Raw genomic sequence first — 27,070 nt, 5'->3', positions numbered from 1 at the left:
GTTCTTTTTACATATCTGACACGTTATTATAGGACATCTTCAAAGCCATATTGGAAGTCAGTGGTGTTCTACTTTTCTTTTATCTTTTAGCCATCTTTCTTTTTGCATTTTCAGATCTATAAACCGTAAAGATTTGGTGGAATACATAACAACACATTATAAGGGTCCAAGGATTGTTCTTGCTGCTGCTGGAGGTAGGTGATCAGACATGCAAAGTATTTGATATGTTTTATGTCCATTTCATTAGGGCTCTTTTCCATAGTTTTTTACATTAGTTTAAAGTGGTTGGGAGGTGCTCCCATATAGCTCCACATTTAATAACTAAGTTAATAAATCTGTAAAAATCTAACATAGAGGGAAGAAGATGTGGAGTAGATATTTCATTCATTTTGAAAGTTGGAAACATTTTTTAATCTTAAATATGTTTCAGTTATATTAGTAAAGTTCAAAATCAGAGATAGATTGGGATATATTTTTGCTTGGAAGATGTTTAATTTATGGAGACTTTTAAGTTCACTTCTCTAACAAATATTTCTTGAGTATCAGATTTTGATTTCTTTTGAATGAACACTGTTTTAAGTTTCCTAAGCCTTCTTTTGGCACAATGTGGAGCTGATCCACTGATCATGAGTGAAAAGTTCTTGAAGTTTCCATTGAAAACACCAGGCAACTGAATGCACAGACATGACAATAAAGCTCCCAAAAGTTTGGTACCATTTGTTTGATAGCATAGGGACAGAAAATGACAAATTGCTATAGAGCAAGGGATTCCCTGTCACATGATTTCCTTCCCTCTTTCCCATCCCCCTTCCTCCCATTTTAAATTAACTATCAAAATGTTTTGTTTCTCCTTTTGTAGTTTTTCCACTTTTCCCTATTGATTCTAGATTTAATTTCTTTGGGGATTATAAGTGTGTCTTGATTCATCTTTTTGTTACTGATGCTTTTTTGGTAACTTGCTTATACTTCAAAAGATTGGTGATTTTATTGGGAGAGAGACTCAGTTCAATTCAGTAGCCTATAACATGTATGGCACTGTGTCAGACTCCAAAGGATAGAAAAACAAAAACAAAATATCCCTTACCAGTCCATAAACATTTCTTAAATGTAAGTTATGTGCCTGGCACTGTAGTAAGCTCTGGGGATACAAAATTGGGAAAGGCAGGCAGTTCAATGGAAAAGAAATGTAGTTCCTGCCTTCAAGGAGTTTACAGTCTAAAGGGAAAAAACAACACAAAAAAAGGAAGGTGTAAAGGGGGATGGGAAGAGAAAGTATCCAGTGAGGGAACATGATGGAGAAATCTAAAGGAATACAGCCTGGTAGAAAATGAAGAGATGGTTGGCCTGAGTGCCCCCCTTCCATGGAGGTTGTGACCTTAACTAATACTTGAGGATATGAAATGTACATGAATAAAAATTAAGTGCAAGGTGATTTGAAAAAGGAAAGAGCACTAATAACTGGAAGGATCAGGGACATTTTCATTGAAGAGATGATAAACTGAATCTTGAAGGAAGATAAGAATTTTGATATGTATTTCTGGTATTGGAGGCAGAGATAAGAAATAGAGGGCCAAGTTAAGGGAACAGCTGGTAGGCCAGTTTAGTTGAAAGACAGACTTCATAAAGAAAACTAATATATTAAGGGGGGGTGCAGTTATTTAGGGGTTTAAAAGGTTCAAGTTAGATTGTAGAAAGCTTTAATGTCAGATTGGGGAATCTGCATTTTGTTTTAAAGTAAGAACAAAATCACCAGTTTTCTGCAAGGGAATGGTCAGAACGCTACCTTAGTAAGATGACTTTAGCATTTGGCTAGCTGCCTTCTTTTCCCACCTTTTTTTCACCCCCCCCTTTTTTTTAAACTTCCTTTTCTATGTTGTCTTCCCTCATTAGATTGTAAACTCTTTGAGGGTAGGGACTGCCTTTTTCATATTTCTATCCCCCACTTTGAACAGATCTTTTAGCACATGATAAATAAATACTGACTGGCTGGAGGGATCCTATTTTTGTTTTTGTATTCTTTTGCAAGCTTGTGTGTGGTAGGCTGTTGGATTGAACTGAGTTTCCTTCTCAATGAAATTGCCAGTCTTTTGTGTGAAGGATTTATTGGAAAGGGGATAGACTGGAAATTAGTGGGGCATTAAAATGGTTCAAATGAGTGGAGATGAGGGCCTGAAGTACATGGTGACGACATATGAATGGAGAAAAGGAGATGGATAGAAGAGAATTTTTGGAGGTAGAATCTATAAGATTTGCCTTCTGGTTATCTAATAGTGAGGGAAAGATATAGTCATGATGACAAAGAAGTTACATACCTAGGTGATTGCGCTTAATAGGGATAAGCTAGTATTTAGAGTGAGAGAAAATTCTTGGAAATGTTGAGTTTGAGATGCCCATCTCATAGCAAGGTGGCAGTGTCTGTCAGCCAGTTAGTGATATGAGATTAGAGTTCAGGATAAAGATTAAGGCTCATGTTTTTTGTCAGTGTGGATGGATGATTTTGTGAGTTACTGTGGTCAAAAAACTCATTACCTAATAGCTAGTAGCTTCTGGTGATGACTTTTTCTGGTTTTTATCCAGGATCTTAGTGTAATTGTAACTTAAATTTATTAGCTTTAGTAAAGTTCTTTATGAATTCTGTCTTTCAACTAAACTGGACGGCTAGCTGTTCCCTGAAGTTGGCATCCTCCTACCTCTTGTCTCCAATACCAGAAATGCATATTATAATTCTTATCTTCCATCAAGATTCAATTTAATGAAGATGCCCCTGATATTCCCAGTTATTAGTGCTTTTTTCTCTTTTCAAATTACCTTGCATTTATTTTTTATTTATGTACATTTCATATTCTTAAGTATTATTAGTTAGGGTCACAACCTCCATTGAAGGGTGGGGCACTCAGGCTAATCATTTCTTGGTTTCTTCATTTCCTACCAGGTGGTGCTCCTTTTGATTTCTCCATCATGTCCCCTTACATTAGTGAAGGGGGTTTAGCACATCCAGTTAAGACTGCTAATTTTGGTTTAAAGTTGTTGTTTTCTTTTGAGAACTATGTAAATGCAAGCAACTCTATGTACTAGCAAGCTCTCCCTAAGTGTCTTAGATCAAGTTTAGTCTCCATTTCTCTGTGATTTAGTTTGTAGATTGATTCTTGTAATATCTGAGGTTACAGTTTTAGTTACATTACCTAGTAAGATATTTCTGAAAAGTTTTATGTAATTTAAATTTTAAAAACTAAATGTAATTTCTGCTTGAGTTTAGATGACTTTGAAATGTATTCTATTTAGAATGAATGCCAAATTTAAAAGTTAGGATTTAATTGTATGACAAACTATGTAAATATAGAGATAATTACTATATACATATAGAGATAATTTCTTTTCATTTTAGGAGTGTCTCATGATGAACTGCTTGATTTAGCAAAATTTCATTTTGGTAATTCTTTATCAGCACATGAGGGAAAAATACCAGCTTTGCCTGCCTGCAAATTTACAGGAAGTGAGGTAAATTCACAAGCCACCTTGATTTCCTTATATCAATTGATATGTATATAATATAGCTAGCTAACTACTTAGAGTTGTGTAAAATGTTTCTAATAGGAATGACAGATGGGGACTTAAAGTCTCAAATTGATAAGAAGCAATCATTAAATGCTTATTATGTGCCAGGTACTGTGCTGAGAATAGAAATATAAGCAAAGTGATGGCTGCTGCCCTCAAGAATCTTATACTTTAATGGGAGAAAACATCTTAAAAACAGCTAGAAATAGGGTTGAGAGTAGGGAGGAGAAATGTAACAGTATCTAGTGTAGGTTCATGGTAACATGGTGTTAAAGGCTGGAAAGTACGAAGCAGAACATAAGAAAAGGAATGAAAATTGGCTGGGTTGAGCTCCTTCCCAAAATGGAAGTGCTGGGAGGAATTCACCAGTGAGAGATTTGAGGCCAGCATAGCAAAGGGATGTGCTAGGGTAAGCAGGCCACAAAGAATAATGGATTTGTTGGGGTAACTTTGCAGATCAAACATGGTAGTGAAATCTGGAAAGCTTGGAGATAGCTAGAATGCAGTGGAGAGCTTCAGGGCAATCAAAAATATTGACTGGATTTTTGCTTTTAGCTATAGTATCATTGTGAAACCCTTTATAATAAAACCTTTTCTTTGATTTTTGATTAGAACTGTTTTCTATTTTTTACACACACACACACACACACACACACACACACACACACACACACACACACGCAACATTTTTAACTTTCATAGAGGTAATGTTCCTAGAAAATGGCATAAAAGTAAAAAATATTAATACTATGGGAAATGGGAGTGTTAGGTTCATGTGTTCATCAAAAATTAGTCTTTTGCTAGCGATTACTGAAAATACAATTTTCCACATATAATTCTTCATATCAAAATGTTAATTATTATAATATGCCTTTTTCTTAACATAGTAACCATGAAATAATCCATAAAGTATAGGGGAGAGAAGAGGAACACAGGATGGAAAGGGGAGGGGAAGGGGTTGCAATGTCAGAAGAACTCTGAAATAAAAAAAAAGGGAAAAAGGAAAACTTGCTATCTTTAATCTTCCTTTCAGTTTTAACTATTCCCCAATGAAAAGCGCATACCATGAGGTGAGTCCTCAACCCCAGTCAGAGATGAGAACTCCTGTCATGGGCTAGCTCTTACTGACCTGGAAAAATACACACCTGAAATTATAGAACTTTTGAAGTATTAAATTTTTTTTATATAGCTTTTTCCACATATGATCTTGCATTTTACATTTTCTTAACTAGAGTTGTCTTTTCTTAATCTTAACTAGATTCGTGTGAGGGATGACAAGATGCCTTTGGCACATATTGCAATTGCTGTTGAAGCAGTTGGTTGGTCTCATCCAGACACAATCTCTCTTATGGTTGCAAATACTCTGATTGGCAACTGGGATCGCTCTTTTGGAGGAGGAATGGTGAGTGATATTAAAAGTAATTTTCTGTTTTAAATAAGGTTGAGTTAAAAGACTATTCTTCCAAAGGTCAATCCTTTACTTCTTTTCTATGGTAGAATTTTGAATTTTGGCATTTAAAGATTCTGGAACTAGTGCATTTAGCTCAATGGAAAGCACTTTCTGCAAAAGAAAGGTAATGCCAGTTCATATTTTAGTTGAATGTTACAAACATTTAACAGCACCTCCTCTATACTAAACATTGTGTTAGGGTTCAGGATATATAGATGAGAAGGAAACAATTCTTGCTTCAAGGAACTTACATTGCAGCTTATGCTATGGAATATACATTTAAAACTTAGTTGAGGAATGAGAGTTTCAAAGAGGGTGATTCCATGCTCCTGCAAAAAGTAGGATATTTGTACTTTTTGTTCAGACCTCTGGGTTCTGTAAGAAATTTTTGAAATGGAAATTTCCTCAAGCAATACATACTGACAATATAATTTGTCTATAATTTATAGTCTTAGAAAATTGCCTAGAGATTCTGAAAAATTAAATATCTTGTCCATCATATTATTTTATGTGTCAGAGGCAAGACTTAAAACCAGTAACTTTTGACTTCAGTGTTGGCCATCTATCTACCATGTGAACTTGCTTATCAAATATTTTGCTTTATAAAGACATGACCACATATTAGAATCCAAATTTTCTTCTACCATCATAACATGTTATTTGGTTTAAAAGTATGATCAAGATGAGATAGAGACAAGATTGCAGAAAAAGGTAGGGATTTAATTATGCTCCTCAAAATTCCCTTCTAAATAGTGTTAAAATAATGTCTCAAAACAAATTCTCCAATGGCAGAACCAGCAAAAGAACAGGATGAAATAATTTTCCAACTCAAGATAACTTGGAAGGTTATCAGAAAGATATATTTCACTGAGGTGAGAGTGGAACAGAAGCCACATCTAGCAAACCAGTAGCAGGTTTGAGGAGTTTCTAAATAGATAGCTGTAATGACTTCTAGAGCTGTCAGCCTACGGACAGTAAGGGGCTCAGATAAATGGTCAGAAAGAGCTTGTAAGGAACTCTTTGCTACCCCTGGGAGCAGGACTCTATAGCATTCCCCATAAGCAGTTCTATGTCACAGTCCTAGGGCAAGGAAGAGCACTAATAGGAGTGGAGACCCTGGTCACAGTTACAGGTTAGAAAAGAGTACTTGTGGTGGTTCACAGACAAGCACAGTTCAGGAGAGTAGTGATTAGCTTTCTCCTTAGATCATACCACTTTGGAAAAATTAAAACTTAACCACACACACCCTTCCCACCCAGAACTAGCTCTGAACACAGCTACATGAAAAACCTGAAGCTTGTCCTCTCCACCTAGGCACCAGAAACCAACTTTAACATAAAGTTAATTGTCAAGAAGTAGGGTAGAAAAATGAACAAACCAAAAAAAAGAAAAAACAACAAAACCTGACCATAAAAAAAGGAACATTAAAATACAAACTCAGATCACAATGAAATCAAAGCAGCTACATGCAAAGCCTTAAAGAAGAATTGATTCCAGGCCCTTAACCTCAAAAAGGATTTTAAAAATCAAATTAAGAGAGGTAGAGTAAAAACTGCGACTAAAGAAACAAGACACAAGAAATACAAGAAAATCATAAAGAGTCAACAGTTTGGTAAAGGAAGCCCTCAAAATACTAATAAAACTTTTAAATCCAAATGGTAAAAGATGCACAAATGAAGAGAAACCTCCTTAAAAAGCAGAATAAACCAAATGAGAAAGGAGATAGAAAAACTCACTGATTCAGCACTCATTGAGAGATAGGGTGAAAGGAGAGAGAATGGAATATAAACAGGAGAAATACAGTTAGCAAGAGTAATTGTACCAAAAAAAAAAAAAAAGAAGCAAGTTTCTCTGATAAAAGACTCATTTCTCAACTCAAACATGTAGAAAAGTGAGTCAGATTTATAAAAATAAAAGTTACTTTATTTATTAATAAATGATCAAAAAATAAGAACAGTTTTCAGATGAAGTAATCTTAGCTACCTCTAGCCTTATGAAAAAAAAATGCTCTAATTCACTTAATTGGAGAAATGCAAATAAAACAATTTTGAAGTACTGCTACATACCTATTAGATTGGCTGATAGGATAAGAAAGGAAAATGACGAATGGTGGAAGGGCTTAATGTACTATTGGTGGAGTTGTGAACTGATTTAACTATTCTTTAAAACAATTTGGAACTATGCCCAAAGGGCTATAAAACCATAATGGAATGGATGGAATAGAAAGTAATATATCTTTTTCTCAGCAGTATATAGTAATTGACCATATATGATGACATAAAAACTTCGCAACCAAGTGCAGAAAAATAGTAAAGACATCTTTTCCAGACTATAATGCGATAAAAAGTACATTCAGTAATTGGCAATGCAAAGATTAAAACAATTAAAAATAAGTGGGTTGTTAAAAAAATAAGCAAGTCAAAGAACAAATCATAGAAATAGTTGATAATTTAATTAAAGAAAATGACAATAATTAGATGACATGCCAAAATTTATGGGGTGCAGTCAAAGCGGTGTGTAGGATAAAATTTATATCTGATGCTTTCATCAATAAAATATACAAAGAGCAGATCAATGAATTAAAGACATGCAACTAACAAAGCTAGAAAAAGAACAAATTAAAAATCCCCAAACACTAAATTGGAAATCCTAATAATCAAAGGAGAGATTAATAAAATTGAAAATAAGAAAACTATTGAACTAATAAAACTAGAAGCTGTTTTTGTGGAAAAAAATAATAAAATAGGTAAGCCATTGATTAATTTGATTAAACTTACCATCCAAAAGAAGGAAGGGGAACCAGCAAAAAAGCAGTGGAATTAGTAAGAGGAAAATCATAAGAGAGTGGTATCATGGAAATGAAAGGGGAAGAAAATTTCATGAATAAGTTTTCAGCAGTGCCACATGTCAAGTAGGGATCAAGTAGGATGGAGACTCAAAAAAGTCCCATTGAATTTGAAGATAAAGGAGGTAACCTTTGAGAAAATAGTTTCAAAAAATGAAAACAGATAATTTCAAGAAGTTTAGAAGTGAGTACTCTAATTTGTGAAGAAGTAGAGGCACAGAATACAGATTATTTCTACAAGTTTGGCAGTAAAGGAGAAGATGATAGGTTTAGAGGACATAGGTAGGTTAAGGGAAAGTATTTCTATTTTTATGCTACCAAGGCCCTTTGTGGCTTTTCACTAATTCTAGTGTGTTATTTCTTTCTACAGAATTTGTCTAGCAAGCTTGCCCAGATCACTTGTCATGGAAACCTCTGTCATAGTTTCCAGTCCTTCAATACTTCCTACACAGATACAGGACTGTGGGGACTCTATATGGTTTGTGAGCCAGCAACTGTTGCAGACATGATACACTTTGTTCAAAGAGAATGGTGAGAAAATATTACCAGATATATGAGTTTAAAAGCTTGTTGGGATATATATATATATATATATATATATATATATATATATAATTTAGGTTTAAGGTTTTCCATTTATTGTGTTGTTAATAATGTTAAATTTCAACAATTTGTTGTATAAAAAACAAGATTTAGTGGGGACATCTTAGCCAGATTTTTAAAAATTGTTTTTTGTTAATTTTTCTTAAAAAATGAACCAGTATTCAGATAATTTTAAGTGTTTTATGCAATCTCTTATCTTGCAAAGTCTGGACTACTCAGATCTGCAGGGTGGAGTAGGCATTTGATTGGTTTTCTCAAATCCTTTTAAAGTGCTTCTAAAGATACCTTGGTCTATTTTTAGAAAACTCAGAAATTTCTAAACCATGCCTTTAAAAAACAATGTTATAAATATATTTACAAATACTTTTCCAAGCTTGGTTTACCAGTGATCTTTGAAATGGGGAAAATATGTCGCGTGGAAAGTAAATACCCTACCATAAGCCTCCTACCTCTTTACCCTCTTTTAAAGTGTCTATGTCATCTATCATGCCATATTACAGATTTTTGCTGCATTGTGAAACATATCTTTAAAGTACTGTTCCCCACTTTAAAGATGTACATACAACAACCCTTTCCTAATTTCATGTCATTTGCAAACAAGCATACCATTTATGCCTTTATATGAGTAAATGAAAAGCATAATGAACAGCACAGAGTCAGAATTTCCTGGAAATAGTCCACTAGATACTAACATCTTTTAAAAATTGACATCAAAAAGTTACATTTGATTGACATCAAATAACTACTATTTGTTTTCAGCTAGTTCAGAAAATGCCTAATTATGCCATGCTCTAGCTCTAGCTCTTCATCTTGTACAAAATGAGAGATTTATTAAAATCTAGGTAATCTTTGAAGAATTGGGGAGCTGTAGCTGTGGAGCATAACCTGAACTCTTAGACTTATTTTGGTTAGTTTTCTTAAATAAGCTTCCTTTGTCTTTATCTCTTTATTCTATGATACAAAGTCTAACTTGTTAGTGAGGGAAGAAAGAAGGAATATGTTTAAAAGTGAAAATGATTTAAAAACAAAATGTGTCCATTTTTTAAAGTACTTCAAATTTATTGATCAATCTGTCAGTTATAAGGTTTGTATGGCATGACTTGTTCTTTGAGAAGTCAGTTGGTATTTTGTCATTTCTTTTTTTACATGTTTATTAACTTTCTCTTTAATGATATTATCTAGAGTTCAGCCAAGAGTTAAATTCAAACTCATTGTCTTATCGTTTGCTTATTCCACTTTGTTTTTTCTTTTTACTTAGTATTTGAATTTCACCAGTTATAATAATTCTTTAATTTTCTGACAGTAAATTAGATTGCAGAGATGCTAACAGTGCCTCATTAACATCTATGAATTCTTTTAGTGTCTTAGAATGTAATTCATTTGGGACAGTTAAGTTAGTTAAGTTTATGATGACTATTCTTCTTGGCTGAAAAAACAAGCAAAATAATCACTGCTGTTCTCCCTTTTTTGTATTCTTATCCCATCCATTATTCATTTCCATCAGCTAAAAGAATCATCCTCACTTTTTTGTTCCCTTAGCATTCCTTGCTACGAACACATGCTGAATTTTACTTCACCTGTTTTTGAGGACTTTCAGGCCTTTGTTTTTATTCTACTTTACCCACCCTTAATTCTATCGCATAATTTACAAATCGTTAATCTCTGTGCAACGATATCAACTTTTTGAGTTCTTTCTCTTGATCTGAATCAGTTCTTTGTGCCTTCAGAATATTTGTGAACTTCCCCATCCATTCAGGGCTAAATTCCTATGTAGAATTATAAATCATGAGATCCTTCTCAAACTTTTCTTGAACCCCTTCACGTTTGGTTTCTAAGAGACAAGGGTGCAGGTCAAAATCCGCCCAACTTTATCTCCTTTATCATACATTCTAAAATGAAACCTTAACTTTCCCCAAGTGCCCTTATTTCTGCGTTAGCAATCAGTTTCTCCTTATCTGTGAGAATCAGAGCCAGAGGAGTAATTCCTCTTTTTAGTTAGTTCTTTCAACTTTATAATAATTTGAAATTATCATTAGAGCAAATAAAAAAATTAATAGCTACTGTGTTTTTGAGAGAATGGAAACTCTAGCAAAGGAGGGATCTGTTATCCAGATAAACATCTGGATATACATAGACACATAAGCAGGCTAATTGGCTTTGTCTAAGGCTTGTTCTTGTTCCTGAATTATCTTTTTTTTTTTTTTTTCTATTTAGAGAGGCTCTTAACCTGGGTTCTGTGAACTTTAAGACATCTTGATAATTTTATTTTAATATTGATTTTCTATCTTATGTATTTTAAAATATTCTGAAAAGGAGCCCTTAGTCTTTGCCAAACTTTCAAAGAGATCCATGACACAAAAAAAGTTAAGACCTTCAGTTCTAGTCCAATTCCTCATTTATAAATGAGAAAACTGAAACCCAAGAGGTTAATGTTCTGAGATCTAACAGTCAATTAGAAACAGGTTCAAACTAGAACCGTATCATTTTTCACTTCAGTTCAGTATCCTTTCCACTAAAAGCAACTGCTTTCTAACTGCTAGCTAGACCGCTGAAATTTTAACTACTAGATTCTTATTATCCACATTTGACAGATGAGGAAACTGAGAAATAGAGTTATTTGGTAAGAATTAAGATTTGAACTCAGGTCTTCCTGACTCATTGCTTCTGTCCACTACACTAGTACCCAAATATCTGTCACTTGTTTCTTTCAGCTTCTCCTAAATGCTTTCCAGCATGTTTATGCATTTTTTTCATTTGGATGTAATAGGTGACATAGTGCTTAAAGTTTATAAATCTTTCAGCATAATTACCTCATTGGCTTCTCAGCACATCCTTGCAAAGTAAAGGTATTTGTCATAGCTAGGATTTGAACATGTCTGCATTCTTTGGTTTTCATACCATATCTCTGTCTTAATATTAGCTGCTACTTGTACCCTGATTTTGCCTAATCCATCCAGAAGTTCCATCCCGAGTCTCAAACTTCCTTCTTTGTGCCAGTTTACCTTGTTACCCATATTTTTTGTATAACCTTTTGAGGTATGTGCATTATTGAATTTCCAAGAAGCATCTCTGTTGGTAGTTTTTGGATTCCGTCATGTGTTTTGTTTTTATCAGAACTTTTCAGTAAGTGTACTTCACCTTTGGCTTAGAAGCAAGGTCTTTAGTTTTCTTGCCTCAGACTTGGTATTCTTTAGCAGTGTTTTCAAGATTTGATCTGGAAGTAACATTTATGCTTACTTGAATCACCAAAAGTGGGGTTACAGTAAGGGTGGCAAGGTTGCCAGTACTAGGAAGTATATCAGACCCCTCTTTTGGGGATGTGATTTTTAAAGAAGGATATTAAAATAGATTCTTGCATTGGATATTTTATGAGACACTATTATATAACGAAAACTAATCTAGGCTGCTATAATAACTGATTCAAGATAGCTCTTATTTTTTTCACACTGTTTAGGATACGACTTTGCACAAGTGTCTCTGAAAGTGAAGTTGCTCGAGCTAAGAATCTTTTGAAAACAAATATGCTGCTGCAACTTGATGGTAAGGCTGAAGGCTGGAGTTTTATTTTTATTTGGGTTGTGTTTTGGTTAACTAGATTTTTATTCTTTAAATAGGTTCTACTCCAATCTGTGAAGATATTGGTCGGCAAATGTTATGTTATAATCGGAGAATTCCCATTCCTGAGCTTGAAGCAAGAATTGATGTAAGTTCTTAAGTCTAGAGTAAAGAATTCCATTTGCTTTTAGCAATTTTGGTTACTATTTTAAAATCTGATATATTGTCTCATTGATCAGGGTCCCTTAATAAGCAGATTAAGAATTTTTCAGATAAATTGTCTAGAACTGGATTTGAACTTCAAAGGAAGCATTTCTTGTTTGTGATAGACAAATCCAAAAATGTTACCTCATACCTAGTTTTCCTTTTCTTTCAGGCTGTTGATGCTCAGAATATACGAGATGTATGCACAAAATATATCTATAATAAACATCCGGCCATAGCTGCTGTTGGTAAGCCTTTCTTCTAAACCATTTTTTTTTTCCTAAAGAGGAAAATAAATATTATGTTTTAACTGTTATTTCTTTTAAAACTCTAGGTCCCATTGAGCAACTACCAAATTATAACAAAATCTGCAGTGGCATGTATTGGCTTCGAGAATAAGAAGATTTTAATCAAATGATTTTGAAAATGTTATTTATAAAACTGAGAAATTCGTCCAAAAAGAAATCAAAATGTTTTTGGAACCTAGTTTGGAAAATGTGAGGTGGTATTTGTTTCAGACTTTTAAAAAGTAATTACAAATAAGGAAACCCTTCAGACTCAAAAGACTTTTTTTGTAATAGGTAAGGAAGAGAAAGTATAATTACCACCAGCTGCTCTTTCTCTTAAAGGAACTTGTCAGTAAGCTAAAAACACAGATTCAAAACATCAAAAGAATTTTTATAAGTTTAAGAATGAAAATTTATACAGTATTTGCAGTTTTATTATAAAAACAAAGAAAGATTGTCAACTTCAGTCATTTCTTGGCTCGACTAGCATTCATCACTTGTTCTTGAGCAGCCTTTTTTGCTTTTACCATTTCAACGAGCTCCTGGGGGGGGGAAAAAGGTTAGTTAATTAAAGTTTAGCCTTTAAAATTTAAGAATTTTAGGGAGATTTTGTTTACTATTTTGTGGAAATATGGAATATAGTTTATATTTTAAATTTATTGTTCAGGACCCCCCAAAAAGATCATTAGAGGATAGATCTGACTTGGCAGAACGACGAATTTGCCGTTCATAGATAAAATTAGTTTTGGTCTGTAGTATAATTATACATCTTTTTCTCATTAAAATTCAAGGAATATTTATATTTATATAAATGTTTGTTGTTTCAGTCCTTTGTGGCTTCAAATCTTCTGTTAAGCCACTTTCATCTTAGGGCCACACTTAAAGCTATTCCTCTTCATACCACCAACCAAAGCTGTGCTAATTTAGTCTTTGAGAAGCCAGGATTACTTTTTTACTATGAGAGAAAAATGGTTTCTGGAAGGTGACACTTTGACATAACGCTCTTGTTGTAGGTTAATGTTTTACTTTTCTACAAATGACATTTTCTTTGTAGTAAATCTTTTTGTTTTTAGTGCTCTGAAGCCTAATCAACAAGATAACTATGCAATTTAACTTAGAATAAAGTTTGTGAATTACTGAATTACATGTACACATGTATACTGTACCTTATATCGTTTCATACAATCTTTTTTTGATCGTCCAGGCACTGCGGAAGCTATTTTTTCCCATCTCTCAGGTGTATTCACAGGATATGTTTTCAGAGCTTGTTCTAATAGTTTTTGTTCTTCAGTTGTCCAAGGTGTGAAATCTGTACATGGACCTAAAAAAAAAGTTATCTGAAAAACCTTAAAGGATGAGTTCTATTAGTAATAATGACTACTTTAATGAAATATTATGGTCAAAGAGTCTTATCTCTTAGAAACCTTTTATCTTTTGAAAGAATATATATGTATATGTGAATTATAAATAAAAATATAACCTTACATCTCTTCCCTTAGCCAAAGAAACTAAAAGAAAAGGCAGTAAAATTATTTGTCTTTTTAATACAGGCTGCTGCTACAGAAAAAAAAAATGAATTTCAGTGTTGTTTTACCTGGACTATATTAAAAATTGCTTAAAGAATTTTATCAGTGTTCATTATAATACAATTTATCTTAAATTGATAGCATGAGACAAAAAAAAATTATGTATTAGAAATGAAAAATCTTTTTTCTTTTCAGAAACTTTTTGGGGAAGATAGATATTGCCTTTTTTTCCTCTTAAATAAATGATGGAAAAATTAGAACCCTTGCACTCATTATAAATATAAAACTGTCATCATTTGAAAGGAAAGAATAACAAATCAATCTTGCAAATCCAACATACCCTTTCTCCCCCTAAAAACCTATAAAATTTGCAATGAACTTAACTGCTTTGCATTATTCAATCAACTGAACATTTTATTCTCCTAATTATAGTAACTACAGAGCCTATTCCTAGAAGGAAAATTTGGTAGCCTAAAGCCAAAATATAAATGTACACATCAAAAAGGGGGGGGGAGGTTAAGAATGTTACCTTCAAAACGCTCTGAAGGTGCTGCACTGTCTGATTGAGGCACAACTCCATGTTCCTTTTTAAATTTATCAAAAGCTTTTTTGTTTATATCATCTTTTTGATGAGGATCTGAGGGGAAAGAAAAGTTTTATTTACCTACTATATTTCATATCCAATGCTCATATATCAATAAATTCTCACAAAGATTTTAATTTACTAAAGGTATTTGATATCCCAAATCAGTTTTTTCCCCTTGAAATAATTTCACCAAAAGTTTTAAGTACCCAGTTTTTGAAGACTCTTTGCCTTGCTGATGACATCTTTTGCAGTTCTTTTCATTCCAGAAGAAGAGTGCAGGTTCATATAATTGGCAATAACTTCCCATCTATTGCAAGATATGAAAACAAAAGCAATAAAGTTTGGGTTTTTAATAACAAAAACTACTATTACTTGAAACTATTGCCACTCAAAAGGTTTTGATTTTTATGTTCTACTAAACCTTATCTAATGTTTTGTTGCATAACAAAATCTTAAAAAGATACTATGTATCACTTTATGTAAATAAATCATACATTTATGTATATTATTACAAAAAGTATATCATTTAATTTGGAATCTGAACAGAAGAGTCTTAACTGGCTATCTGTGTGACTAGGGGTGGGGTATAAAGAAAGTCTGTCTAGTTTTGAGAAGTGAAACAGCACTGAATAAGTTTCTTATTCCAAGAGAAAACAAATAAAACAACATTTCAATTACTATGGCATAAACCAAAATCTTTCATGATTTTACTCTTCTTGAGAAATCATTATATATTATTTAAACATTTCTATAAAAAAAGTTTAGAAGTCATACTGGAATTCTGTTCATGAGAACACATTGTTATGGAATTAAACTCCAGCACATAGGGAGTAGAGCACTAAGTTTGTGTCAAGAGATTTGCTTGAATGTTCTTGGTCTGTACCTTATACAGATTAAAAAATAACCCTGACATATGGATTCTCATTGCTAGGTTCTGGTTAGTGCATTTTGAATAATAGTATTTTAGTAAAAGAGATACCTTGAATTAGTTCCAGCGGGGAAAAGATTCACAGCTTTAATTAGTAATTGCAAGTCGTCTTCTGACCAATTTTTACTGCTACTGCCACCTCCACCAGTTGATTTCTCAGTACTTTTAGCTGCTTGCCGTATACGAGCCTCAGCTTCCTCCTTTTCTTTTCTTATTTGCTCATTTATTTCTTCTATCTACAATAAAACATAGGTAAAGATCAATTGTTTGTTTAAGAATTATACCAGACAAGTTTAGTGCTACCCCCTCTATTATTCCAGATTTTAATACTCTTCTTCCCTTGCTAATTCGCAATGTGGGAACCAATCATTTGTTTTTTACATATATACTCTCCCAGGTTGAAGGGAATTTATATAAATTTGCTCCTTGATACTTTCAGTAGCGTGCTCTTGACAGCAGTTATCCAGGCCTTGCTTCCAAGAGTCTCCTCTGAAATTTTATTCTAAAATAAGTACCTCATACTTTACTGAGATGAAGGCCATCTCATCCTTTTTGGTCTATCCACCCTCCTCTAGTCTCAGAGAATCCCTTGATCACCCTTAAAATGAACCCTAGCACCTGTGTAATTAATCCAGTCTTTTTTCAAACCTAGAGAGACCTTGAACTCACACATATATACTCTTCCTCTGCATCTTGTTTAATCACCAACCTTTCCATTTTCCTTTTTTGAAATGCATAATAATCTATATAATGTTTTGATTCATCTTTCCAAGCATACATTCCTCCCAGCTCCCTACCCCAACAATTTAATTCTATTTGTTCAAGGCTCATTCTTATCTAGATTTATTGCTTCATCTCACTTCTTGGTGATTCTGTTTTCTGTTCACTCCTACCTTTTAAAACTTCATGATTTAGTAGTTCTGACTAAAAAAGATCATCTTCTGCCTCAGCTTTTTCAAAAAACAGCCTTCCAACTTCTCTATTAAGTGTTAACTTAATTCTCTGGCTCTGATTATCTTCTCTTATTTGAAGAAATATAGTACTTTATTTTGTATCAATGCAAATAGGCAGAATGGATTGAGAGAAACTTGGAGTTGGACTTTAGGTCATCTCTGGCACATAACTAACCAAGTCAGTTTCTCAAGTACTATGTACCATACTCCCTGCCTGTGAGTATACATTTTCTCAGAGCCCTAGCCAATTTTCTAAGGCTGAATAGTTGATGAGAGCCGTGTCCAAAATGCTAATTACTAGGCTGGGAAGAGAAATAAGTGATGCAAGAAAATCATGAAGAAGTCAATCAGTTAAAGGAGAGACAAAATATACTGGAAAAAAATAACACCTTTAAAAAACAGAATAAGCCTAATGGTAAGAGGTACAAAAAATCCATTAGAGAAAAATGCCTTAAAAAGCATAAATGACTTACTGGAAAGAGGCATAAAAATTTACTTACGAAAAAAACAACAACAAGTAGAATTAGGCAAATCTTCAAAATCTCAATGAAAAAAATTTCCTTAAAAATAAAAATTGAGCAAAAGGAAGCTAATGGCTATGAGAAATCAAGAAACAATTAAAACCAAAAGAATGAAAAAATAGAAGACAATGTGAAAATACCTCACTGGAAAACAGATCCAGGAGACATAATTAGAAATTATTGGACTACCTGAAAACCATGATCAAAAAAGCTTAGACAATCACAAGAAATTAATCAAACTGAGGCTGCCAGGTGGCATGTTAGACACAGCACCAACTCTGAAGTCAGGAGGATCTGAATTCAAATCAGACCTCAGACACACTTTCTAGCTGTATCACCCTGGGCAAGTCATTTAACCCCAATTGCTTCACCCAAAAAAAAAAAAAAAAAAAAAAAATCATCATACTACCCTGCTATTCCAAAATCAGAAAATAAGGAAATTCAAAGAATCCACTGTTGTCGTCCTAAATATCATGGAGCCATAGTCAAAATAACACAAAATTTAGCAGCTTTTACATTCCAGGATAGGAGGGCTAAGACAAGATGTTCTGGAAGGCAAAGAAGCTAGGATTACAATCAAGAATCACCTACCCAGCAAAATCCAATATAATCCTTCAGGGGAAAAAGATATTCAATGAAATAGTAAACTTTGAAGCATTTTTGATGAAAAGACCAGAATTGAATAGGAAATTTGACTTTCAAATACAAAATAAAAGATAAACAAGAAAGAGAAATCATAAGGACTTAATATTTATTAAGTTAAACTGTTTACATTCCTATATGGAAAGATGATACTTGCAACTTTTAAGAACATTCTCATTATTAGCACTGGTTAGGAGGAGTAAATAGAGAAAGGGCACAGGTTTTGGTTGAATATGAAGGGATACTATCTAAAAAGTAAAAGGGTGAGAGGAATGTGCTGGAAAAAAGGGAAGGGGAACCACAGAATGGACATAAAGGCAACAACAATTTTGTCTTTACAGTGTCTTACATTATTTTATAGTGGAGGAGAAGAAAAGGGAAATAAGGGAACATGAAAAACTTAATTTTATCAGAATTAGCTCAAAGGGAAATGACATGCACACTCATTTGGGTGTAGAAATATATCTTAATGTTATCCTTATAGCAGGAGTGGAAAATAATCCAGCCCGCGGCCATATAAGGACCCGAACTCATTTGCTAAAGCAAATGTAGGTAATGTGTCAAAAAGTAAGGTAGAAGAACCCTCCCACTGTTTTGAGTTCTATAAGTTAGCAATTTTGTATGGCCCATGAATAACATCCCTGGTTCTATAGGAAAAAAGAAGGGAAAGGGAGGAGGGGGTGAAAGAAAAGAGGGCAAATTGGTAGAGGGAATAGTCAGAAGCAAACACTTGTGAGAAGGAACAGAGTGAAAGGAGAGAAATAAGGCAGGGATATGTGTAGAGAAATAGGATGGAGGGAAATAAAGTTAGCAAAAGTTAACTGAAAATTTATTTGATAAGGCCTTTTTCAAACATATAAAAAATAAGAGCCATCTCCTATTGATAAATGATCAAGAGATATGAACAGTTTTCAGACGACACAAAACTATCTATAGCCATAGAGAGAAATGGAGAAATGCAAATTAAAAATCCTGGCATACTACATAACTATTAAACTGGCTAATAAGAATGATAAATAATGGAGGGGACATAGGAAAAATGAGACATTAATACACTATTGGTGTTATGAATTGATTCAACCAGTCTGTAAAGCAATGTGGAATTATGCCCCAAAGGATTATAAATCATACATACTCTGACCTAGAAATAACACTAGCTTTGTATCCCAAATAAAAAAGGAAAAGGACCTATATACAAAAAAAATTTACACAGCAGTTCTTTTTTTGGAACAAAACAATTGAAAATTGAGGAGATGCCCGTCAATCAGAGAATGGCTAAACAAATTGTGGTATGTGATTATGATGGAATATTATTGTTCTATAAGAAATGATGCTCAGAAAAACTTATGAACTGATGCAAAGTGAAATATACTATGTACAGAGTAACAGCAGTGTTATATGATTGGCTATGAATGACTTAACTATTTTCAGTAATACAATGATCCAAGACAATTCTGAAGGATTATGATGAAAAATGCTATACATTCCCAAGAGAAAGAATTGATGGTGTCAAAATACAGATTGAAGCATGCATGCTTTTTTACTTTCAAAAAAAATAAAGACAAAAAGATCATTATAGCAACTGTTTTCAGCAAATGTCTAAACATCTGGATGATCTATCTTCAACTTAATAAACATCATGATCAACTTTTATATATAACTTTTTGTCTGATTTTAGAAGATTTTCTTTTTGTAAAAAATACAAGTTCATGTTCAGGAACTGCATGCCACATGAGTTTTAAAATCACTAGAAAAGTACATTCAAAATATTGAACTTTGAATCACAGGAGATGAACAGGTTAATAAAAAAATTTCTCAATGGCATTCTAGGCCACTCTTACATTGAATTCTGGTTCCTCTTTCCCCTCCTTCCCATAGTGTGTATAGATACCTACACTTAATGACATAGCAAATAAATTTAACATTAAATATTAAACTACTTAATACAAATATTGAATTAGTAGCTTAACTAGACAACATTTTTATTCATTTGGTTTTTCCCATGTAGGGAACTCTTAGTCATTTCACATTATATTTATAGTATATATATATATAAAGGCACTCCCATATTTATGCATATTCATATACACATAAATAAAATCTTGTGCAGCCAAGTATATGTTGTCATTATGTGTTTATGTATGTGCACATACATACATATATGTTGTCTCTGTCCTTTTATATAACTGATTTATTTCAGTTGATATGTTTATTTTTATTTCCTGTACCATATCTATTTTTATGTGTATATGTACATAAATGTTTATGTATATATATGTGTGTGTATATTTAAAATTAAGGAAGCTCTACTACATTCCAAAGTTAACTATTGATGATGATATTTACAAGATGGTTTAAGTTTTGATACTATTAACACTATATCATCTGTAGAAAAGGAACATTTGGAGGATTGCTCCTTCCTTTTTTGAACCAGATATCCTATATGCCACTGGAAAACACCTTTGAAAACCACAGGTTCCTTTATTTCCCTGTTTGGAGAGTCAATAAATAAAGTTATCTTCATTGTTAAATCTTTAAAGGAATCTCACATGATTTTTTTTTTTTCTTTTTTTTCTGAGGCTGGGGTTAAGTGACTTGCCCAGGGTCACACAGCTAGGAAATGTTAAGTGTCTGAGACCAGATTTGAACTTGGGTCCTCCTGAATCTCACATAATTTTGATACATGCAAGGGAGGCATATTAGTCTGCTCTTCATACCTTCACCAAAGGTGCTCTACTTGAATGTGTTCTTGTAAAGATGGGAAATTACCATTTGGATTGGTAGTTATTGAAATTTTCTAAGTCACCTTTTTTAGAGTAATAATGTCTATGACTTTTTCTAATCATTTGAAAACTGAATTCTTATATTACTTTTGCTTTATTTACCAAGCAAAATGACCTTTGTACTGGAAATGACAGAACAAAAATAGCTAAGAATCAATTGATATCCAAAATAAGGACATGATTAATAGTTTGGATTAATTCAAGTTACCTAGCCCAAATGAACCGTATCTTTGGATATTTAAAAACCTGGATGACTTTCTGTTATCTGATTGTTGAGAATAGAAGTGTATTGACAGAGAAGAGTAAGTACTGCTCCAATTAAAAAAAAAAAACAAAACAGCAAACTAAAAATCAATGAATATATTCAATAAATATCTAGAAAAAACCTGACTTCATCAAAAACAGGTCATGCTAGACTAAATGTATTTCCTTTTTTGACTGTTATTAAACCAGTAAATCAGGGGCCCCCAAACAATTTTCCATAAAATTGTTCAGGCATTTTAGTCTACTTGTTTTTTTATATGCAACATTATATTTTCTTTTGCAATGCTTTTGCCAAGTCTATTCTCACACCTATGATACTTTATTTCCTGATCCTGACTTAGAATCCCTGTCTTCCTCCAAGGCTCAATTCAAAGACACTTCCTGAGGTATTTGTCTACCCATGTATTAATGCCCTCCCCTTCTACGACTACTTTATATCTACTTTGAAGGTAATCTTTTATATGTCTAACAGGGAAAATATTGTTTCATGTATGAAATAATGTAAATATAAAAAACATAAAATAATAAAAACATAAATAGTGGAAATATGAAAAACATTAAAAAAAAACCAGGGAAATCATTTTTACTTATCGTTTTGCTCTTTCTTTGTATTCCTTAGCACAGTGCACTTGACATATTGTAAATGCTTCATAACTGATTGATGGATATAACTTAAATAAAGTTTAGCAAAACATCTAATTCTCTATTCTTGTAGAAAAAATGGAGAGATGCTGACTGGACAATAATACAATTAAATTATGAAGTGGCTTAATGGCTGGATTCAAAGACAAGTCATTAAGTGCTTAATGTGAACTTGGCAAGTCTTTCACTGAAATCCCCAGGGATTTGGCTGGGTGCTTTTTCATGTTTTCAAGGATAACTTGACTTAAGGAAGAGATAATTGTAGGTTGCATAAGCAAAAGACATACTGACATGTTATTTCATCAAGTTCCACAACATAGGAAACCAACATTGCCTTTAGCTGCCCTCTCACTTATCTTTTGGTTGAGATATTTCCAAGTATTCTTGGCAATCCTTGAGCAATTGATTTGTATTGATTAAGCTTCCTCAAGAATGGTGATAAGTTGACACTGATATTTGTTCTTTTAAACATTTTGCTTTTTTCAGTATCAATAGTTTTTTTCAAAATGTCCAACTGGAGTTCACTCAAGAATAGACACTATTTAGGGGCAGCTAGATGGTACAGTGGATAGACTGCAGGCCCTGAAGTTAGGAGGACCCAAGTTCAATTCTGCTCTCAGACACTTAATACTTCCTAGTTTTGTGACCCTAGACAAGTCATTTAACCCCAATTATCTCAGCAAAAAAAATAGACCCTATTTTGTTTTGATCAATAGCCGATTCAGAAATGACTCTCACATCACTAGTCATTTCCTTTTTTTCAAGATATAATTCATTTAATATTGTTTTTTGTTTTGGGGGTATTTTGGTTATTTTTTTGCTCACTCTCTCAGTGTCATACTGAACTCTCTTCTTGAAGTCTTTGTGATATTTAGGTATGAAGTTTTTTATATAGTCTATAATTTTTGGCTTTTCTCATTTCTTAGTCCTGAATAATGTATTCCAACTCATTTTTCTTCTCTTCTTTTGAACACCCTGAAAAGTCAGCAAATATTACAATATATGTTCACTTTATATGGAGAGTATTAGGTTCTTTAACAAATTCTTTCATTTCCTATCCTATCTTATCACATAAATTGCAATTATCTTCCTGGTGATTTTTTTGCAAATGATTACTGTTAAAATGATCAAGTACTCCCATAAAATGATATTTCTTGTTGCCTTTGGATGAATGATAAATCAAATACTAACAATACTTAACAATCCTCATCATACCATTCTTTTATTTTTAACAGCAACTTTGTCTTCTGTTTTATACTGTCTTCATTTATACTAAGAGTGTCAGAATTTATAAAATTCAGTTTCTCCAATAATTCCATTAGCACTGGTAAATAAATGACATTCCCACATTTGAAAATGTATCAAAGTTGCTTTTTATTTCACACTTAGTCTCTTCCGGTCCATGGAATGACAGCAGCACAAGCATGAGATATAAAGGTGGCCAAGAACCTTACCTTCCACAATAAGTCCCATAAATGGAACACAAAAAGCACCAAGAAACCCAAGTCACAGCGATAAGAGGTTCTGAAAGTTCCTGAGAAATATGTTTTGCTAGAGGCTGATAGGAATAAATAAGCTGGCAGGTCTTGGCCTCAGATCTCAAGATCACCAAGTGTGACTATAAAATGGCCACAACCACAAGTCCACTAAGTCTACTGGCACCAGAATCACCAAGCCAATGATTCTAACAAGGTGGCAAGCTCAACAGTCCTAAAGCAGTCAAACTCAACATACCAGTGCTAAGGCCTCTCCAAAATATATGCTTCAAGACAAAATCTGTTAGAACGCTAAGCCCTATTTTCCTCAGAGGACAATATTATTGTGTACAAATAAAAGTAAATGATTAAGCCGAAAGGGGAAAAAATGAGTGTCAAAGTTGCTAAATCTAAAAACTATGATTCTTTATATCCTCTGTTCCCTTTCTGCCACCATCACTACAAAAAAGAACTCAGGAACATTTTGTATCTACGGATTACCATGGTCAAAAGATTCACTGTCAATTGGCCAGCTTGTCTGTAAAAAGTAAAAGTGATGCTAAAAAGTATAACAAGATTTAATGAAGACTTCCTATTGGGGCTCTAAAGCTTAACTTCTCTGGACCTCAGTATCATCATTCTCTATAAAGTAAGGGAGATTGGATTAGATGCTCTTGATTGGTTGTTGTGAGCTCTAAATTCTCTAAATGTATTTGCACATTTAAGACACAAAAGTAAATACAATAATCATGTATGAGATATAGCCAACTAGTTCAACACATAACACATATTGTAATAACGCATATGCTAAATGAACATTACCTGCTTTTCCACAGCAGCCTTCCCTTCTTCTTTTGTAGTAGATGTAAGAATGTCATTCAAGCACTGCAAGCTAAATTTTTAAAAGGAGCATGAAATATTATCCAAATTTAATAGAAAAAGTTGGCTTTTTGTGTTTTAAGGATTTCAGTTTTATACAAAGGAACCACCTTCTTATATTGTATTGAAAGAATCCACTCCTTTATAGTACTGTGAAGATTTAATTTTGTGTAACTTTTTTACTGCAATTTTACAGCTCAGCCAAACTGTCATTATTACAAATTTAAGTACAATATGTATGAAAGGTTGCTATTTGTTTGAGCATCTAATTACCAACATGAAGAAATCTGTAACTACCCAATAATTACTATGCAATTTTAGTCTCTAGTTTTGTTCAACTATTGTTCAAATTCAGTATTTGCTGTTTTTCTTTCTTGAAATTGATTTTTATGTATTTGTTTATATGAATTTGTAAAATGTGGATATACAAACACATGAGTAATACTGAATAGTTTGTATATTATTACAATCACAACTGTGATATATGGCCTCTCTCAGAGGCATTTAGCAAAACAACATTAAATGTTTTAGAGTTTAATAAATGAATATACTAAGTATAATGGTTATAATTTTAAAACCAAAAAAATAAAAAGTAAAAAGCTGACTTCTGGATAGAGCTCTACAGTAAGATGGTGATCATACCTTGTTAGCTCAAGACGATCACAAAGTTTTTCAATCTCTTCCATCATTTTAACACACTCTGCCTCACTGTCTGAAAAATAATTCCAATTCTAGAAAGCACAAACACAGAAATTTGTTGTGTACATGTTGGTACAAATTATTGATTATAAAACCAATTTAATAGCTAAAGAGATTTAATATATGAACCTTTGAAAATCTTAGCAGTTTAATTTACATCATAGCTTCTGACCTTCAGTCAAATACTAGGGGGATTTGGCCAAGTTCTTCACAGCTATAAAAGTCAACTTTTTTGTAGGCTATAGATGCAAAGTAAATGAGTCTTATAGCTGTTATGAGCCAGGTCTCCAAGAAACTGCTAATGGATAAAGAAATAGTGTGATCCATGTTTTAACCCATATTTGATCGCTTACTGTCTTGGGGGGTGGCTAAGGGGAGAGTGAGAAAAATTTGGAACACAAGGTTTTGCAAAGGTGAATATTGAAAACTATTTGCATGTATTTGGAAAAATAAAATACTATTTAAAAAAATAAAAAAATAAGAGACAAAAATAAGTAATGTGATCCCCATAAAAGAATTTTCTTCCATTAGAGTATGCTACTCAGTCTATTCCTCAATATAAACATCTACTACTAGAGAGTTTATATTTTCAGTAAAAGTGTTATCATGTGGCATGATGATAAATAGGGGTTAATGAATAACATCATCATATTTACTTAATATTTAAAACTAATGAATAAAACATCACATATCAATTATACATGGGCAACTGGAAATTAGTATAATCAAATTTAGGGAGATAATGACAGATATGAAAAATGTAAAATTAGAACTAGGGGAGAGGGGAGAAAAGTCTAGCTAAGTAGAAGGGATTGAAAAGTTATTTTAAAAAATATTTTGAGTACCTACCATTAAATGGTAGATATCACAAATCTCCTGTCTTGGTGCTGCTGCAAAAACTTAACTCCATGCATGGAATCTACTTTCTTGTAACCTTTGCCTCTTAGAATCCCTAGCTTCTTTCAGGGCTTATCTCAACAGGCCGCCTCCTATAGAAGACCTATGTCAACATTGCCAGTGCCCTCCATGCCCCAAATAAAATTGTTTAGCATATATTTTGTGTGTGTGTGTGTGTGTGTGTGTGTGTGTGTGTGTGTGTGTGTGTGTGTGTCCTATTGGGAAGAGACTTTTTTTTTTTATTTTTGGATACAATGTGCCTAGCAGATGCCAATATCCAGCATATGACAAAGCACCGGGAAGAGCACTGGTCTGGTATTAAAGCACATGGGTTCATATATTGCATCTGACACCACACTTAACCTCCCCGGGTCTCAGTTTCTTCATCTGTAAAAAAGAGGGTTGGACAAGCTGACCTCTGAGGTCCCTTCCAGTTCTAGACCTATGATCCTTTCTGGTATGTGAAAAGATTTTTTCTTTACAAAATTGACATACCTTACATGACGTTCGAAGTTTTTGCCTTTCCTTTTTAATGGCTTTTTTCTGAATTTCCTTTTCTTTCTTTGCCAGTAATGCTTGTTGTCTAACCTCTTCCTCTTCTTTCTCCTTTGCTAACCGAGCTGCTTCTAATTCAGCTTGTCTTTGCTATAATAAGGAAAACAAACTATTATGCACTGAAAATGGCATGTCACTGTTCAATGACCTTAAGCAATTATGATCTTTTAATGAATGCTCTGATTCAGAAAATAGGTGAGTTTGAAATCATCTTATTGAAGAACAAACACTAATTTTGGTCAAAATAATAAATACCTTCAAATTAGTCTTATTTCAAGAAGAAAATATTAAATACTACTATGGTACTGAAGACATTAGATGCTGTGACATTTACACTACTTGCATTATTCAATACATTCTTAGTAAATGCTTGATAAGTTGTTTATAATTAAAATTCCTCTCTTGCTACTAATTATGCAAATTAGAACATTAGCAAAAATAGCACCTTTAAGTTTAAGTCCCTAGGTTCTCTGTTTTTAATAGTTTTGGAAACAATAGAGAAATTTTTGTCACATATTAACAAATACAAAATGCTGTTTGGTGCTCAAAGCCCTTCATAACCTAGTCCCCTTCTACTTTTCCAGTCTTTTTATATCATATTCCCTGACATATACTACTCTTTGATCCAATAACACTGACATCCTGGCTGTTCCACTAATAAGGTATTCCAATTCTCTGGCTGCCCATTGTGCCTGGAATGCTCTCCCCTCCTCTCCTTCAATTACTGCCCTTCTTAGCTTCCTTCAAAAGCTAACTAAAATCCTGCCTTCTACAGGAAACCTTCCCTCTATTAATGTCTTCATATTTATCATGTATATAGCCTGCTCTGTATATATTTATTTGACTGCAGTTTCCCTCATTAGTTTGGAAGCTCCTTGAGGGCAGGGACTGTCTTTTCCTTTTTGTATCTTTAGCAATTGGCACATTTAGCACAATTAGCATATCACAATTAGTAATTAGTGCCTTAAAAAATAAGCACTTAATAAAAATTAATTGACTGAATAAATTCATTCTATCAGCCACCTTCAAAAGTTGTCAACTTACTTTTTCTTTTGCCTCTTGCTCCTTTCTTTTTGCTTCCACTTTTGCTTTCTTTTCTGCTTCTTTCTTGGCTTTTTCTTCTTCTTTAAATTTTTTTATCCTAGGATCACAGCTATATGCATTGTCTATCAGAAGAAAAAAAAAAAAACCCTGTGAATATTTAGTCCCCCACTTAATTAA

At 33.2% G+C, this 27,070-nt stretch overlaps 2 protein-coding genes across 6 annotated transcripts in view; one reads left to right on the top strand and one right to left on the bottom strand.

Annotated features, from left to right (window-relative positions):
• Positions 1 to 14,122, top strand: part of PMPCB (peptidase, mitochondrial processing subunit beta) — an 83,730-nt gene extending 69,608 nt beyond the window's left edge. For all 4 annotated transcript variants that reach the window (XM_074268444.1, XM_074268445.1, XM_074268446.1 and 1 more), the window contains 8 exons: positions 115 to 194; positions 3,386 to 3,498; positions 4,814 to 4,957; positions 8,221 to 8,381; positions 11,908 to 11,993; positions 12,068 to 12,156; positions 12,385 to 12,460; positions 12,547 to 14,122. In XM_074268444.1, the coding sequence (XP_074124545.1) occupies positions 115 to 194; positions 3,386 to 3,498; positions 4,814 to 4,957; positions 8,221 to 8,381; positions 11,908 to 11,993; positions 12,068 to 12,156; positions 12,385 to 12,460; positions 12,547 to 12,611 (814 nt within the window). In that variant the 3' untranslated portion in view covers positions 12,612 to 14,122. The remainder of the gene's footprint in view (positions 1 to 114; positions 195 to 3,385; positions 3,499 to 4,813; positions 4,958 to 8,220; positions 8,382 to 11,907; positions 11,994 to 12,067; positions 12,157 to 12,384; positions 12,461 to 12,546) is intronic.
• The window catches only part of DNAJC2 (DnaJ heat shock protein family (Hsp40) member C2), a 34,774-nt gene continuing 20,331 nt past the window's right edge, over positions 12,628 to 27,070 (bottom strand). The window contains exons 9-17 of one of the 2 annotated variants that reach the window (XM_074268432.1): positions 26,894 to 27,015; positions 25,790 to 25,939; positions 24,341 to 24,429; positions 23,642 to 23,711; positions 15,591 to 15,775; positions 14,818 to 14,918; positions 14,555 to 14,662; positions 13,666 to 13,820; positions 12,628 to 13,041 (exon numbers count right to left, since the gene is read on the bottom strand). In XM_074268432.1, coding sequence (XP_074124533.1) covers positions 12,967 to 13,041; positions 13,666 to 13,820; positions 14,555 to 14,662; positions 14,818 to 14,918; positions 15,591 to 15,775; positions 23,642 to 23,711; positions 24,341 to 24,429; positions 25,790 to 25,939; positions 26,894 to 27,015 — 1,055 coding nt within the window. In that variant the 3' untranslated portion in view covers positions 12,628 to 12,966. The remainder of the gene's footprint in view (positions 13,042 to 13,665; positions 13,821 to 14,554; positions 14,663 to 14,817; positions 14,919 to 15,590; positions 15,776 to 23,641; positions 23,712 to 24,340; positions 24,430 to 25,789; positions 25,940 to 26,893; positions 27,016 to 27,070) is intronic. The other variant, XM_074268434.1, reaches the window with a different exon arrangement.

The sequence above is a fragment of the Sminthopsis crassicaudata genome, chromosome 5 (genome assembly GCF_048593235.1).
Source record: "Sminthopsis crassicaudata isolate SCR6 chromosome 5, ASM4859323v1, whole genome shotgun sequence".
Taxonomy (NCBI): domain Eukaryota; kingdom Metazoa; phylum Chordata; class Mammalia; order Dasyuromorphia; family Dasyuridae; genus Sminthopsis; species Sminthopsis crassicaudata.
Note: the sequence above shows the minus strand (reverse complement) of the source record. Positions and strands in the feature narration are given on the sequence as shown.